We start from the raw sequence: 18,396 nt of genomic DNA, 5'->3' as shown, positions 1-18,396 counted from the left end.
TATTTTTAATTCCTAGGATTATGTTCCAGAGAAGAAGACAACTACTGAGTGTAAAAAATGGAGTCGGACCCAGAGCCCTATCATAAGGTCATCTCAGTCACTGGTACAGGGGGTAAAAAATAATCAGATGTTAGACCTCACCAACAAGATTATTGAGCTGATAACTGGAGAGGTGAGCGCTGCTGGGTATAATTGGTCATTGTACCATAATACTTGGGAATAATGTGTCTGGATGATGACTGTATCATTATGTGCGTCAGGTTCCTATAAGGTGTCAGGATGTCACCGTCCATTTCTCCATGGAAGAGTGGGAATATATAGAAGGACACAAGGATCTGTACAAAGACGTCATGATGAAGGACCACCAGAACTTCATGTTATCAGGTCAGTAATGATCTTCGTTGTCCCTGTATTTCATTGTATTACAGTATTAATATTTAAGTTGTTAGGGACAGATTGATGCGTTATGACTACAGATAAGATTTCACAGGTTTTTTTTGTACTTTGTCACTTTGAAACAAACCTAGACGGATGCACTGGAGCTGTAGACAAAACAGGAAAAAGTTTTTATTCATGAATGTCCGCAAAGTTTCTTAATTTTAGATGCATTGAGGCAATAAAAATGGTTGCATTATTGTCTTGAAAGGGGTTTCCCACCTCTATTTGACCACCTTTCATATGTCCTCACTTTTCATAATACGAATATCCTGTCATTACTTGCACTTCTATGAGCGAATCTCGGTATTGGTCACGTAATCAGTTTTTGACATGCATTTAATGCTTCCATCCAATCCACCCTTCATCTGGACACGGGATTCAGACTGAATGAGGGGAGCATATTACTTTTCTCCTCATGGGGGGCATAGCTAACTTTTAAATGATTGATAGCATATCTGAGAACAATTTCGGATCAGTCTTCATGGATCCTGCCACTGCTTTGAAGAGCTGACCTCCTCAGTTGATAAGCGCTGTGATGTGCTTATCATTAGAAAGCTCCTCATAGCACATGTCAGTTGAAGGGTTCGGCACCTAGAAAGCATCTGCAAGCTCAGATGATAGACATCACAGTCCTGCCAATGCTTTGGAGTAGAAGTGCCAGCTCCTTCAGTTGACAAGTGCTGCTATATACTTTCTAATGGGCCAGCACTCCAAGGCATCGTCAGGCTCAGTGCAGAGGACAATGAGCTTGTTGTGTAAGCTTGCATGCTCAATGCTCAGACACCCTGTCACTCATATAAAGGCAGCTCTGCCCCCTCAAGAGTTTCAGTGGGTCCCCTTTAACACTTACCACAATTCATAATGCACAGATACAACAAAGAAATATAGATGTAGTACAATGCCAAAGATTTCACTTCCCATATTTTTCAGACTATAAGACACACAGGACCATAAGATGCACCCCAAATTTTCAGGAGGAAGATAAGAAAAATATGTACTCTGCCAAACAAAGGTCCATCATACAGTCCGAATTCAGCTTACAAAGGATGTTGAGGGGGCAGTGGTGGAGTGGGGTCACAGGAGGTTGTTTGGAGGTTCGATGCTGCAGGGTGATGCTGAGGGTGTTGGCGATGCGGGGGCTCCGATGTTATTTTGTGAAAGCCTGGAGCCCCCGCACTTCCATGGTTTAAATGCGGTGGACTCCGGGAAAATGGCCGTTGTAAGCGGCGTATGTGCAGATTGAGATCTCGCGAGACAAGATCCCGGTACCGGAATCTCAATCTGCGCATGCGCCGTCTCAGGTGGCCATTTTCCCAGAGTCCACTGCATTGAAACCATGGAAGTGTGGGGGCTCTGAGCCTTCACAAAATGTCGGCAGAGCCCGAACACCACCGTACACCCCCACCTACTAGCCTTATACTCGCAGTGTCTCACTACTGAAAACCTCCTCCTCCCAGCCCAGGGCCTGCAGCATCGCTAGACTCCTGCCGCCGCCGCCCCCTTGTAAGCTGCATTCGGACTACAAGACGCACCCCCATTTTTCCCCAAATTTGAAGAGCGTCTTATAGTCCATAAAATATGGTTCTTATAATAATAATAATAATAATAATAATCTTTATTTATATAGCGCCAACATATTCCGCAGCGCTTTACAGTTTAACAGTTTCAAAACACAAGTCATAAGTAACAACGTTAACAGTACAACAATTAAAGCAAAATAAAACGACCCTGCTCGTGAGAGCTTACAATCTACAATGAGGTGGGGTAGATACAAAGTACAGGCGTGTATTTACAATGGTGTATTTACAATGATGGTCCAGCCATCTTGAGGGAGCGAGGGATGGATGGAGATAGTGAATGGGCTACACATGCACACTTACACATAGAATGACTTTGATTAGTGAACGTGATAGGCTGCTCTGAACAAATGTGTTTTGAGGGAGTGCCTGAAACTATGCAAATTGTGGATAGTCCTAATTTCTTGGGGTAGAGCATTCCAGAGGGTTGGCGCAGCGCGGGAGAAGTCTTGGAGTGGGAGGCACGGATTAGTGCAGAGGTTAGTCGAAAGTCGTTTGCAGAGCGCAGTGGTCGGTTAGGCCGATAGACAGAAATGATGGAGGAGATGTAGGGGGGTGCTGCAGTGTGGAGAGCTTTGTGGGTGAGAACAAGTACTTTAAATTGGATCCTATAGTGAATGGGCAGCCAATGTAAGGACTGGCGAAGAGCGGACGTGTCCGAGTACCGATTAGCCAGATAGATGACCCTGGCTGCTGCATTAAGTATGAACTGGAGCGGGGATAGTTGAGTAACGGGAAGGCCAATTAATAGATCGTTGCTGTAATCCAGGCGGGAGTGAATCAATGCTACAGTGAGGGTTTTTATTGTATCCATGGTGAGAAAAGGGCAGATTTTAGAGATGTTCTTTAGGTGTAAGTGGCAAGAGCGGGCAAGAGATTGTATACGGGATGTGAAGGAGAGATTGGCGTGAAACATGACACCCAGACAGCGTGCCTGCTGCCGGGGTGTTATTGTGGTGCCACCCACGGAGAGGGGAATGTCAGATTTAAGGAGGTTAGTAGACGGCGGGAGCAGAAGAAGTTCAGTTTTGGAGAGGTTGAGTTTCAGATAGAGAGCGGACATGGTGTTGTACTTCTTACATAGGGCAGCACGGTGGCTCAGTGGTTAGCGCTGCAGCCTTGCAGCGTTGGGGTCCTGGGTTCGAATCCCACCAAGGACAACATCTGCAAGGAGTTTGTATGTTCTCCCCGTGTTTGCGTGGGTTTCCTCCGGGTACTCCGGTTTCCTCCCACACTTTAAAGACATACTGATAGGGAATTTAGATTGTGAGCCTCATCGGGGACAGTGATGATAATGTGTGCAAACTGTGAAGCGCTGCGGAATATGTTAGCGCTATATAAAAATAAAGATTATTTATTATTACATGAGTGATATCTATTGTAAATTCTACAATTGCTTAGAAACTGGCGAATCCTCGTAGAGCACAGTGCGTTCGCTGGAGGGATTCAAAAGTCTGCAGTCACACAGAGTGACTGTAGACTTATAATTTTAGACCGCACAGTATAGTCTTTCATGCAGTATTATGAGCAACACATAGTCGTCCAAACAGCATTATGAACTCCACATAGTCCTCCATACAGTATAATGGGCACCACGTAGTCCTCCATACAGTATTCTGGGTGCCACATAGTCCTCCATACAGTACTCTGGGCACCATATAGTCCTTCATACAGTATAATGGGCATCACATAGTCCTCCATACAGTATAATGGGTGGGCACCACATAGTGCTCCACTCACTGTATTTGACCCCATATAGTGCTTCATTCAGTATAATGGGTTCCGTATAGCGGTATATTCAATATAATGGGTTCCGTATAGTGCTTCATTCAGTATAATGGGCGCCATATAATGCTACATACAGTGTAATGGCCCCATATATTATTCCATACAGTAATGAGCCCCCTATAGTGCTCCATATAGTATAATGAGCCCCCTATAGTGCTCCAAACAGTATAATGGGCCCCCTTTATTACTCTCCAGTATAATAGCCTCACGTAAAGCTCCATACAGTATAAAGGCCTTACATAGTGCTCCAAACAGTACAATGGGCCCCCTTTATTACTCCATATAGTATAATGGCCTCACCTAATGCTCTATACAGTATATTGACCTCACATAGTGCTTCATACAGTATAATGTGCCCCTATATTGCTTCATACAGAATAATCAAATACTCACCTCTCCCTGTTTCCCGTTGCTCCAGTCTCCTCAGCGTGTGCTGACCCTCTGCACTGCTCGGCACAGAGTGCACGCTGTATTGATGTCATCACACCTTCCGCACTGAGCATCTAGAGAGTCAGAAGACACTGATGTAACTGGAGCAGCGGTGAATGGGGAAAGGTGAAAATTTGAAACAGTTTAAAGTACCTAACTCACTGGCCCCATAGTGTACCGGTGTCGCCGACGGCGAGAGGGCCCCTCGTCTGTCCAGGGCCCTGACTTATACCCGGTATTGCTATTGCCTTGGGTGGTTCAGCCATAGCTCTCAAGCATCATGCGCGCTGTCTTGGAATTATATTTGACACAGAGCTTTCCTTTATTCTCCATATCCAATCACTCGCTCGTGTCACCTGCATTTTAAAATCATTTCCAGAATCCAATCTTTTCTCCGCCTTGAAACTGCAAAAATTCGTACTGATGCTCTTATTCTTTCACATCTGGACTACTGCAACTCTCTTCTGCTCAGTCTCCCTCCAACCAAACTTTCTCCTCTACACTGCGTCCTGAATGCGGAGGCCAGGGTCTTATTTTTGTTCAGCCGTTTCATCGATGCCTCCTTCTTGTACCAGTCATTACACTCACTGATTGCCCCTCTGCTACAAAATATAATACAAACTTACCTCTCTCGCCCACAAAGCTCTCCACAGTTCTGCACCACCCTACATCTCCTCCCTCATCTTTGTCTTATCACCTGCGCTCTCCGCTGTGCAACATGCTTTTGAGTTACTTATTGTAAATGAATAAGATTACAGATCCAACTGACTTTTTCTCTCATAGGTCAACAAGTGTAATGGTTGTGTTTGTTTCTTTTATATTATACAGGTATACCTATAAACAACAAAAGTTCATCTGACATCCCTAACCTAAGGTCTATTTCCAGCCATGGCAGTGATCAAATAAGTTCTGTTGTGTCCCATGAAACAAAATGCCTTCCGGAATATGAAGCAACTGAAACAGAGACGACCCCGGAGATAGCTGCACTTGTACAATCAGGCCCATCTAGAGAAAAGGACTTCAAAGGTTATGATTGTTGCATCTCTACAGATCATACACAGAACTGTCAATCTGCTCCCAATAAGGACAAATCAGTGATTTGGGATGCTGGAAAACCTACTTCAACTACCCATCATCCATCTATTTGTATTAAACAAGAACCCGTCTCATGTGAAGAAGGAAATTCAACCAAGACCGGTGTTTTAAACCCTTACAGTCCTATACCGCACTCAAATACCCACATTAAAGAAGAATTAATGTCTTGGGATGATGGAAACTTTCCAGAGTGTGACTTTTATGCACCGGCGGACATTTATCAAGAGGGTAACCTCAATATGTATGCACCAGTAGACCAGCTATATACAGACATGGGGATTCTTGACTATGATAACTGGGATATTGGCTCAGAGAATGTCCATCACTCATCACTGATAAACTTTACTGAACATGGGGAGATCTTTACCAATAGATCGGCTTTTCCTTTGAATCCAATGCCTTCTGTGGGAGACAAGGTGGCAGCTTGTTCTGACTGGTGGAAAACAGTTGCTAGTAACTCTAGTATGGCTATCCAGCAGAAGGAGCAACCTAATCCAAGGCCAGTCGTCAGTTATGAACGAGAAAAAAGGTTTCCAAAAGCATCCGACTTTTCCCGACAACCCAGATTTAATCCTAGAGAGAACCAGTTTTTCTGTTTCATGTGTGGAAAATATTTCTCAACTAAACCCCATCTCATCCGACATCAAAGGATCCATACTGGTGAAAGACCTTTCTCTTGTTCGGAATGTGGCAAGAGTTTCAACCAGAAATCGATCCTCGTGACGCACCAGCGGACCCACACGGGAGAAAAACCTTTTGTATGTTCCATTTGCGGAAAAAGATTCATAAAGAGTTCCAACCTTGTTTCACATCAGAGGATACATGGAGGGGATAAGCCATTCTACTGTGCAGAATGTGGGAAATCCTTTATGAAAAGCTCCAGCCTATTTGCACACCAAAGGACTCACAGGACAAGAAAATTCTCCTTTTTTTAAGGAGTTTGTGTGCTTCTCTTCCATCGCACATGACTGATTTAACAAAATATTTTGTATTTAATATAAAATGTACTTTAGAAAAAGTATTGTTGGATAATGCAATGTGCCTAAGCATTAAAGGGAACCTGTCATGTAAAAAAAAAACAATATTATCCTGCTACATGGGATTAATCTGCCACTAATAGCATTCTAAACTCCTGCACCCACTGCGTTGAGAACCCAGCTGCAGGGAGGAAATGCACTGTATTCTTCCCGGCAGCCTCCGGTTTTCAGTTATAGAGGCGCAGCTTCAGTCAGTGCTCGGTACAAATTGAGCGGCCGTTGTGACCACACGCCAGCACTGACAGCCGGCGGGTCAGTGAGTGCTGGGGCATAGTTAGCCGCACGCTATATACTAAGCAGTGAATGAAGCTATGGTGGCCGCACCTCTATGGCTGGAAGGTGGAGGCTACCGGGATAAATAAAGTTCATTTTCTCCCGACAGCCGTCCTTCCAGTACTGCAGCCGTGTGTAGATTTAGAATACTATTAACGTGCAGATTAACCCCATATCTGCAGGTTAATAGCAGTTTTTGACAGGACAGGATCCCTATAAGTGGGGTGCAGATTGACTTGTCGGTAACAGCATTTTGATGACAGTTCACAATGATATACCTAGTCCCTGGAGTAAACATGGCCTTCAGATGAAAAGTCGCCTTATATAGGACACACCCAGGGTCAGAGAATGGGTGTGCTTGGCAGATCTGTTTGTTTGTCTCCACCACAGCAATGTTCTATATCTATTGAGGAATAGATGGACGTGCTTTGGTTTAAAGTATCCGCCTCTGTTCTTCATGAGCACAACATTCCTCAGCCTCCCGGCTTTCTGGTCTCCAGGGCATGTGTACTACTGAAAATTGAAAGCTTGGACCAGAAGCATGGTTACACTGCTGGTTGAAGATGAGCAGCTTTGCCTTGTTTGCACGTTGCACATGCTCACTGCCTAACCGGCCACTCTGAGGACTGCAGAGTGGATATTACCTCTGGCACAGGGTAATATTTTCTATAAATAAAAGAGCTAGAATACTTTTCCTGTCATCACCTGTATGTATGTACAGTACAGACCAAAAGTTTGGGCACACCTCATTCAAAGAGTTTTCTTTATTTTCATGATTTTGATAATTGTAGATTCACTCTGAAGGCATCAAAACTATGAACTAACACATGTGGAATTATATAATTAACAAAAAAGCGTGAAACAACTGAAAATATGTCTTATATTCTAGGTTCTTCAAAGTAGCCACCTTTTGCTTTGATTACTGCTTTACACACTCTTGGCATTCTCTTGATGAGCTTCAAGAGGTAGTCACCGGAAATGGTCTTCCAACAGCCTTGAAGGCGTTCCCAGAGATGCTTAGCACTTGTTGGCCCTTTTGCCTTCACTCTGCGGTCCAGCTCACCCCAAACCATCTCGATTGGGTTCAGGTCTTGTGACTGTGGAGGCCAGGTCATCTGGCGTAGCACCCCATCACTCTCCTTCTTGGTCAAATAGCCCTTACACAGCCTGGAGGTGTGTTTGGGGTCATTGTCCTGTTGAAAAATAAATGATGGTCCAACTAAACTCAAACCGGATGGAATAGCATGCCGCTGCAAGATGCTGAGATAGTATGCCTTCAATTTTGAATAAATCCCCAACAGTGTCACCAGCAAAGCACCCCCACACCTCCTCCTCCATGCTTCACGGTGGGAACCAGGCATGTTGAGTCCGTCCGTTCACCTTTTCTGCGTTGCACAAAGACACGGTGGTTGGAACCAAAGATCTTAAATTTGGACTCCTCAAACCAAAGCACAGATTTCTACTGGTCTAATGTCCATTCCTTGTGTTCTTTAGCCCAAGCAAGTCTCTTCTGCTTGTTGCCTGTCCTTAGCAGTGGTTTCCTAGCAGCTATTTTACCATGAAGGCCTGCTGCACAAAGTCTCCTCTTAACAGTTGTTGTAGAGATGTGTCTGCTGCTAGAACTCTGTGTGGCATTGACCTGGTCTCTATTCTGAGCTGCTGTTACACTGCGATTTCTGAGGCTGGTGCCTCGGATGAACTTATCCTCCGCAGCAGAGGTGACTCTTGGTCTTCCTTTCCTGGGGCGGTCCTCGTGAGCCAGTTTCTTTGTTGCGCTTGATGGTTTTTGCCACTGCACTTGGGGACACTTTCAAAGTTTTTCCAATTTTTCAGACTGACTGACCTTCATTTCTTAAAGTAATAATAATAATAATAATCTTTATTTTTATATAGCGCTAACATATTCCGCAGCGCTTTACAGTTTGCACACATTTTCATCACTGTCCCCGATGGGGCTCACAATCTAAAATTCCCTATCAGTATGTCTTTGGAAAGTGGGAGGAAACCAGAGTGCCCGGAAGAAACCCACGCAAACACGGGGAGAACATACAAACTCCTTGCAGATGATGTCCGTGGTGGTATTCGAACCCAGGACCCCAGCGCTGCAAGGCTGCAGCGCTAACCACTCTGCCACCGTGCTGCCCTAAGTAATGATGGCCACTCATTTTTCTTTACTTAGGCTAGCTTCACACTAGCGTTTTGGGCTGCAGCGCATGGCCGCCGCTAAGCCCTGCCCCCCTCCAGTCATCTCCGCCTAGTATCGCATACGGCTGCATGCGCACGCAAAATTCTACTAGCACACGGTCAGCGCACGGTCCTTGCACCCTATGCTAAAGATAAGGTGTGCAGATCGCATGCAGCCGTGTGCGGTACTAGGCGGAGATGACCGGAGGAGGCAGGGCTTAGCGGCGTCCGTGCGCTGCGGCCCAAAACGCTAGTGTGAAGCTAGCCATAGCTGCTTTTTTCTTGCCATACTACAAATTCTAACAGTCTATTCAGTAGGACTATCAGCTGTGTATCCACCAGACTTCTGCACAACACAACTGATGGTCCCAACCTCATTTATAAGGCAAGAAATCCCACTTATTAAACCTGACCGGGCACACCTGTAAAGTGAAAACCATTTCCGGTGACTACCTCTTGAAGCTCATCAAGAGTGTGCAAAGCAGTAATCAAAGGTAAAGGTGGCTACTTTGAAGAACCTAGAATATAAGATATATTTTCAGTTGTTTCACACTTTTTTGTTAATTATATAATTCCACATGTGTTAATTCATAGTTTTGATGCCTTCAAAGTGAATCTACAATTTTCTTAGTCATGAAAATAAAGAAAACTCTTTGAATGAGAAGGTGTGTCCAAACTTTTGGTCTGTAACTGTACAGTATGCTACATCCCCTCTCTGGCAACATTGATGAAAACTACTTATAAACCGGGTGTGGGAGACTTAGGCTAATTTCAGAAGTCCGTGATACTTCTGACCTGAACTTAACAGCCTCATATATGTCTATGAGGCTGTTGAGCTCGGGTGGGGAGACTCAAGGCCATTCCTTACATCAGACATTTGAATTCATCCTAAAATTAGGCGAAACCATGTGGGTTAAAATCTCTTTAATGTCTGAATAGGGGAAAGCCTCTAGCAGTTTACACCAGACATAGCAAAATAAAATAGACATAACTGATGTGGTTCTCCTTTTCTATAGCCACAACTATTACAATCTACGGTGTTTATGCAGAGTATGTAGAAGGCACCTCAGTTTTTCCTCTTCAGTTCCTCCAGATTCTCACAAGATGAAGGACCTTTGGTCATGTGAGCTTGATGTAACAATAGGTCCTTTTGACTTAAGCAATTGCCCAGTTGTTCCCCCAATGCTTGCCCTGCTTTGCTTGTGGTACAAGTTCATCCCCTGAGCCCGTATCATAGCTGCACCACACACGTTACTGCTGACACCTGCTTCTATTGGCAAAGGTGCAGCTCCTGAGCCTGTCCCATCACTGCTTTGCACATTTTTGGAAATGCACAGGAACTACTACCTGCTATAAATGTATAGCATAATGGCAGAATAGGTTAATATAGAGTGTCTGAACTTCCTCCTTAAAGAGGCAGTATAAAGAGAGTAAGTGGGACTATAGAGTCACTGTCTGAGTGACTGCCATGGAATCTTACATTTCTTCTGCAACTTCCACCATGGAAATTCACCAGTGTACCTGGAATGAAAGCTAGAGGAGTCCGGCATAATCCCGGGAGTAGGACCGATGTGACGCCAACCTACATATGAAAATAATGATCATTCTAAACTTTTTTGTATATTTGGTTCCTTGTACACCAGAATGTACTGTAGTCTTACAAAATCCCTCACCTTGTAGAAGTGTACCTGGAAAAACTGATGCTGTTTTGAAGACAAAGGGAGGTCACACCAAATATTGATTTAGATTGACATTTCTCTTTTGATCATTCACTTTGCATTTTGGTGATAAAAAATAAACTATTAAAAGTTATATATTTGGAAAACATTCTTTGCAACACGTTCCCCACACCTGTCTAATACTTTTGCACAGTACAGTCTGTGGTGTAAGCACGGGACATAGGCTTTGGTCAGTGCAAGATGGTGAGGAAATTTGGATATGGTTTATCAGTGGTGTGACCAAGTCAAGGTTTTTTTTGATGCTCAGGTCAGCATTCCATTGCCCTATAAAGGGGCAGCTAGGGTTGGGGCTTTAGGGTGTGAAAAGCTGATCACCTCTGGGATCCTTAGGGCTTCTTAAAAAGAACACCTACAGCAGCAAATGTGATTAACAAAATACCCATGATCCTTTGCTGTACGCCTAATTCAGTGGTCTCTGCCAGTTCTTGTTTACATTCCTAGAGTAGTGTTGTGCTGTCCACGTTCATGTGACCACAGCAGCCAATAGGTGTGATGTCTGCGTCTCTGCCATGAGACTCCAAAGTCAGCGATTGGCTACAAAAGTCACTGGCATGAATCTCATAGCTGCAGGGTATATAAAAGGTGAGGACAGTAGAACAGCGGTCCTGTACAGGTAAGGAATTTAACCCCTTCACCTGCGAGCCGGTTTTCCCGACCAGGCCAAATTTGAAAATTCTCACACTTTATATGGTAATAACACTGGAACGCTTCAATGTGTCCCAATGAATCAGATTTATTTTTTTCGTGACACATTTTACTTCAAGTTAGTGATAAATTTAGGCCAATGTTTTTTTTGCGTTTATTTGTGAAAATATCAGAATATTGAAAATTTTGCCATTTTCAAACCTTTAACCCCTTTCCGACATTGGGCGTAATAGTACGCTGATGTTGGAATCCCTCCCTTTGATGTGGGCTCCGGCGCTGAGCCCACATCTTTCCAGGCACATGCAAGCTGTCTCGAAAATGGCTAGGGGGGCTAAGGGGTACATTTTATGCCCTTAAACCAGATATTAACTATCTTGTGTGATATAACTAACATTTCCCACGTCGACTTTACATCGGCATCATTTTCGAAAGATATTTTTTTTGTTAGAAGGGTTAAAAGTTGATCAGCATTTTCTCTTTTTTTCCAACAAAATTTACAAAAACAATTTTTTTTAGGAACCACATCACATTTGAAGTGACTTTGACGGGCCTATATGACAGAAAATACACACAAGTCACACCATTTTAGAAACCGCACCCCTCAAAGTGCTCAAAACCAGATCGGGAAAGTTTATTGTTTCAGGTGCTTCACAAGAATTAAAGGGAACCTGTCACCTCGTTTTGCTGCTATAAGATGCAGCCACTGCCTTTCGGGGCTTATCTACAGCATTCTGTAATGCTGTAGATAAGCCCCTGGTCTGACCTGAAAGAGAAGAAAAAGAAGTTTTATTATACTCACCCGGGGGCGGGGGGCGGTCCGGTCCAATGGGTGTCGCAGGTCCCAGGTCCAGCGCCTCCTATCTTCATGCGATGTCGTCATCCTGCTTGCTTCGTGCCGCGCTCCTGCGCAGGCGTACTGATCTGCCCTGTTGAGGGCAGAGCAAAGTACTGCAGTGCGCAGGCGTCAGGAAAGGTCAGAGAGGCCCAGTGCTCACAAAAGTTTTGATTTAGCCCCAAATTTTGCATTTTCATAAGGGTAACAGGAGAAAATGGACCGTACAATTTGTTGTGCAGTTTCTCCTGAGTATGCAGATACCGCATATGTGGTAGAAAACTACTGTTTAGGTGCATGGCAGGCCTTGGAAGGAAAGGAGCACCGTTTGACATTTGGAATGCAAATTTTGCTGGAATAAATAGGACATCATGTAGTGTTTATAGAGCCACTAATGTGCCTAAACAGTGGAAACCCCCCACAACTGACCCCACTTTGTAAACTACACCCTACAAGATACTTATCTAGGGGTGTGGTGAGCACGTTGAACTCCCAGGTGCGTCACAGAATTCTATAATGTTGAGGTGTGAAAATGAAAAAATAAAATTTTTTCCCAAAAAATGTGGGTTTTGCCACAAATTTTGCATTTTTACAAGGGAAACAGGAGAAAATGGATGGTACAATTAGATATGCAATTTCGCCTAAGTACGCCAAGACCCCATATGTGATCAAAAACTACTTTGGAGATGCAGTGTAAATCTCAGAAGGGAAGAAGCGCCATATTGGAGTTCAGATTTTGCTGGAATGATTGGAGGGTGCCATGTCACACTGGCAGAGCTCATGAGGTGCCAGAACAGCAGAATCCCCACCATAAGTGACCCCATTTTACAAACTACATCCCCCAATTAATCTAGGGGTGCAGTGTGCATATTGACACCACATGTGCCTCACAGAATTTTATACCATTGGGCCGTGAAGAAAAAATAATTAAATTTTTACCACTAAAATGTTGTTTTAGCAACAAATCTTTCATTTTTCTAAGGGATAATAGGAAAAAAATGGGCAGTACAGTTTGTTGTGCAATTTCGACCGGGTGCGCCAATAACTTACATGTAATTGGAAAATACAGTAAAAGTGGAAAGCTCAGATGTGAAGGAGCACCATAATGTAGGGCAGATTTTACTGTTATGGTTTGCGGGTGCATGACCCACTGGAAGATCTCCGGAGGTGCCAGAACAGCAGAAGCCCCGATAAGTGACCCCATTTTACAAACTACACCTCTCAATGAATTTATCTTAGGGTGCAGTGATCATATTGACACCATGCATGTGTCACAGAATTATATACCATTGGATAGTGAAGAAAAAAATTACATTTGTACCACAAAAAACATTATTTTAGCCCCAGATTTTACATTTTTACACGGGGAAATGGGTAAAGCTGGCAACAAAATTTGTCCCACAATTCCTGCTGAATGTAGAAATACCCCATATGTGGCTGTACAGTATTGCTTAGCCACATGGCGAGACTCGGGAGGGACAGAGCGCTATTTGCCTCTTGGAGAACAAATCATAGAATAGTTTGCGGACTCCATTTACAAAGCCCCTAAATGCCAAAAGACAGACTCCTCTCCTCATGTGACCCCATTTTGGAAATTACACTCCTCTGTGAATTTATCTACAGGTGTCCTTCATTATGCCCAGCTCATGCTTCTGGAGACATGCACCTGTAAATTAAGCAGGCTTCCAACAGTACAGAAATGCCAAACATGTGGATGCTAAATGTGGTATAGGCACACGGGCTCAGAAAGGAGGGGGCATTTGGATTTGGGAGCGGAGAATTTGCTGAATTTTTTTGGGGGGTGAGGTGGGGGGCGAGGAGCCATAGCGCTTTTCCAGAACCTTTGAGCTATTCATGCTTTTCCAATACATGGAGCCACACGCTCCGCTCTAGAGTGCCGGCGGCAGTGACGGGTATTAACATGCGAGACTCAGATGTGTTTCTCGCATGGGTGACCCCGGCCTGAGCTGGAGAATCAGGTGTTCAGGTTAATTTTTTCCATACAATGGAAGTCATTAAACTAAAACCCCAAAAAACAAATTGTGAAATTGCAGGTTTTATGCTTTTTTGCAATTTCACCGCTCTCAGAATTTTTTCCTCGTGTTCTAGGACATTATATGGTAAAATGAATGCAGTCATTGGAGTTACTAATAATTATCCATTTCTTACATCATATTCTGCAGCGCTGTACATACAATATCATCACTATCCCTATTGGGGCTCACAATCTACATTTCCTATCAGTGTGGCCTCTGTTCACGTCCTGCTATGACCACTACAGGTAAAACCAGTACCGTTGCTATCTGTGTGTCACATCCATGTGCACCAGCAGTGTGACGTACCGGCGTCTGTGGAAAAAAGCAGAGTTAGCGCTGTTCCCAGGCACCAGGTGCTGAATCAAATGCTAATCATTGTCGCCTGGTCTCCCTGCGATCAGCGAGACCAGGCGATGTCAATGACACTTGAAGTCAGCACACGCCTCCTGGGAATAGTGCTAACTACAAGTCTCCTCATCATCGCCTGGTCTTCCTGTGCTCAGCGCCATGCTGATTACACTTGTAGACAGCACCTCCCATCTGTGTATTGCGAGTATTAAATAAATTAAAAACAAAGCATGGGGTCCCACTTAATTTTCCTAAGCAGCTGAGGGAAAGCTGACAGGTGGATGATATTGTTTTTATTCTAGGAAGGGGCCATTAGCCATAAAGGTCCCCAGTCTATTAATGACAGCTCACAGCTGTCTACTTAGCCCTTGCTGGTTATTAAAAAGTGGTCCCACCCTAATTTTACCATGCAGCAAAGGCTAAACAGACAACTATGGGTTGATATTAATAGCCTGGTAAGTGGCCATGGATATCCCCCCCCCCCCCCCCCCAAGAACATCAGCCCTCAGCCGCCCCAGAAATAATGCATCCATTAGATGCACCAAATCCGGCGCTTAGCCTCGGTACTTCCCACTTGCCCTGGAGCACTGGCAAGTGGGGTAATCGTTTTGGGGTTGATGTCAGCTGTATAATGTCAACTGACATCAAGCCCAGGGGTTAGAATTGGAGGGGCATGTATCAGACACCCACAATACTATACCTGTAGTCAAAATGAATAAAGACACTTACAGAATATAGAAAAAAAGCACTCCCCGACGATTACCCTCTTTTATTATTATTATTATGCATTTATATAGCGCCATTTATTCCATGGCGCTTTACATGTGAAAAGGGGAAATATAGACAAGTATAATAAACATGTGTAAGACAAGGGACACACAAGTACATAAGAGTGGACCCGGCCTGCGAGGGCTCACAGTCTATAGGGATGGGTGAGGATACAGTAGGAGAGGGTAGAGCAGGTCATGCTGTGGTTCAGTAGACCGAGGATCATTGCAGGCTGTAGGCTTGTTGGAACAGGTGGGTCTTCAGGTTCTTCTTGAAGGTTTCCGTTGATGGTGAGAATCTGATGTGTTGCGCCAGAGAGTTCCAAAATATGGGGGAAGCACGGGAGAAGTCTTGTATGCGGTTGTGGGAAGAAGAGATAAGGGGGGAGTAGAGAAGGAGATCTTGAGATGATCGAAGGTTGTGTGCGGGTAGGTACCTAGAGACCATGTCACAGATGTATGGAGGAGACAGGTTGTGGATGGCTTTGTATGTCATGGTTAGGGTTTTGAATTGGAGCCTCTGGGCAATAGGAAGCCAGTGAAGGGCCTGGCATAGGGGGGGAGCTGGGGAATAGGATGGACTGGAGCAGTGCCAGAGTGCTAAAGGGGAGGCCAGAGAGTAGGAGGTTGCAGTAGTCGAGGCGGGAGATGATAAGAGCATGCACTAGTGTTTTTGTGGTTTCGTGGTTGAGGAATGAGTGGATACGGGAAATATTTTTGAGATTGAGGTGGCAGGAGGAGGCGAGGGTTTGGATATGTGGTTTGAAAGAGAGCGCAGAGTCGAGGATCACCCCAAGGCACCGAGCGTGCGGGACTAGGGAAAGAGAGCAGCCATTGACAGTGATGGATAGGTCTGGTGGAGGGGTAGAGTGAGATGGGGGAAAGATGATGAATTCTGTTTTGTCCATGTTCAGTTTGAGAAAGCGAGCAGAGAAGGCTGAGATAGTAGACAGCCGCCGGTACGTGTCACACTGCTGATATGTGGATGTCGTCTATGTGTAGTGTGCGTCAGCAGTGTGCATGTTTTTTGGGACGTTTTGGGGACCGTGGTGCTGGCAAAACCCAGAAATGTCGGTATTTTGCCCACAGACACATGGCCCCACAGTCCCACAAAAATAAAGCCTTCATAAAATTATGTTGAGAGAATAAAAAAGTTATAGTTCTTAGAAAATAAACGAACAAAACAAAAAATTCCCTGAAGGGAATTCACTGAATTCACTCGTCACTGAAGGGTTAATCAAGACCCCCAGATGACAATTGCAGATATTTCTCTCCCTAATCATGCCCGCCCCTCATCCTAGTCCTACAGCTCACTACTACTGTACTGTGCGCCTTCATCAGTTAAGGGCACTGTAGCGGTCACGTGAGGCCAGTGGCACGTGACAGCACGACGTCACATCTAGGAGCCCAAGCTCTGCGGGCGCTGAGCTAGGAAGTGCCGTGGAACGCAAGCAGGGTGTTTCCGGCAAACAGCTTCCGGTTCAGGCTTATAAGAAGCAGAGGGCAGGGGAGTCTATGGTGAGTTTCGTTTATCAGACCCGATGATTTTGCAGGGCACACACTGTCCTTTTAGTCGTTGTGCATTGTCTATATCATCTACACTGGCCTTAACTACATTGTGTAACCCCAAAAATCTTTTCTGTCCTCATATACACGTTATGACACCCCCAATAACCTGTGCTCTTATTATATTTACTGTATGAGCCTATTATATATACTACTGTATATACTATATATAATTTCAGTATGAGCTTCTATACAGTGTATGATCCTGATATTATCTATACTGTACTTATATACAGTGTATGATCCTGATATTATCTATACTGTCCTTATATACAGTGTATGATCCTGATATTATCTATACTGTCCTTATATGCAGTGTATGATCCTGATATTATCTATACTGTCCTTATATGCAGTGTATGATCCTGATATTATCTATACTGTCCTTGTATACAGTGTATGATCCTGATATTATCCTTATATGCAGTGTATGATCCTGATATCTATACTGCCCTTATATACAGTGTATGATCCTGCTATTATCTATACTGCCCTTATATGCAGTGTATGATCCTGATATTATCTATACTGCCCTTATATACAGTGTATGATCCTGATATTATCTATACTGTCCTTATATACAGTGTATGACCCTGCTATTATCTATACTGTCCTTGTATACAGTGTATGATCCTGATATAATCTATACTGTCCTTATATACAGTGTATGATCCTGATATTATCCTTATATGCAGTGTATGATCCTGATATTATCCTTATATGCAGTGTATGATCCTGATATTATCTATACTGCCCTTATATGCAGTGTATGATCCTGATATTATCCTTATATGCAGTGTATGATCCTGATATAATCTATACTGTCCTTATATATAGTGTATGATCCTGATATTATCCTTATATGCAGTGTATGATCCTGATATTATCTATACTGTCCTTGTATACAGTGTATGATCCTGATATTATCTATACTGTCCTTATATACAGTGTATGATCCTGATATTATCTATACTGTCCTTATATGCAGTGTATGATCCTGATATTATCTATACTGTCCTTATATACAGTGTATGATCCTGATATTATCTATACTGTCCTTGTATACAGTGTATGATCCTGATAATATCTATACTGTCCTTATATGCAGTGTATGATCCTGATATTATCTATACTGTCCTTATATACAGTGTATGATCCTGATATTATCTATACTGTCCTTATATACAGTGTATGACCCTGCTATTATCTATACTGTCCTTGTATACAGTGTATGATCCTGATATAATCTATACTGTCCTTATATACAGTGTATGATCCTGATATTATCCTTATATGCAGTGTATGATCCTGATATTATCCTTATATGCAGTGTATGATCCTGATATTATCTATACTGCCCTTATATGCAGTGTATGATCCTGATATTATCCTTATATGCAGTGTATGATCCTGATATAATCTATACTGTCCTTATATACAGTGTATGATCCTGATATTATCCTTATATGCAGTGTATGATCCTGATATTATCTATACTGTCCTTGTATACAGTGTATGATCCTGATATTATCTATACTGTCCTTATATACAGTGTATGATCCTGATATTATCTATACTGTCCTTATATGCAGTGTATGATCCTGATATTATCTATACTGTCCTTATATACAGTGTATGATCC

General features: G+C 43.5%; 2 protein-coding genes across 3 annotated transcripts in view; both read left to right on the top strand.

Moving 5' to 3' along the window:
- The window catches only part of LOC141100110 (uncharacterized), a 29,460-nt gene extending 21,008 nt beyond the window's left edge, over positions 1-8,452 (top strand). For both annotated transcript variants that reach the window (XM_073588350.1, XM_073588351.1), the window contains exons 3-5: positions 17-172; positions 261-384; positions 5,061-8,452. In XM_073588350.1, coding sequence (XP_073444451.1) covers positions 17-172; positions 261-384; positions 5,061-6,262 — 1,482 coding nt within the window. In that variant the 3' untranslated portion in view covers positions 6,263-8,452. The remainder of the gene's footprint in view (positions 1-16; positions 173-260; positions 385-5,060) is intronic.
- An 8,125-nt stretch (positions 8,453-16,577) lies between these two features.
- Positions 16,578-18,396, top strand: part of LOC141100107 (uncharacterized) — a 54,682-nt gene continuing 52,863 nt past the window's right edge. Inside the window, exon 1 of the mRNA XM_073588342.1 lies at positions 16,578-16,706. The gene's annotated coding sequence lies outside the window, so the exon portion shown is untranslated. The remainder of the gene's footprint in view (positions 16,707-18,396) is intronic.

The sequence above is a fragment of the Dendrobates tinctorius genome, unplaced genomic scaffold (genome assembly GCF_039654945.1).
Source record: "Dendrobates tinctorius isolate UK_male_01 unplaced genomic scaffold, ASM3965494v1 ptg000103l, whole genome shotgun sequence".
NCBI lineage: Eukaryota > Metazoa > Chordata > Amphibia > Anura > Dendrobatidae > Dendrobates > Dendrobates tinctorius.
This window is presented reverse-complemented; position numbering and strand designations above follow the sequence as displayed.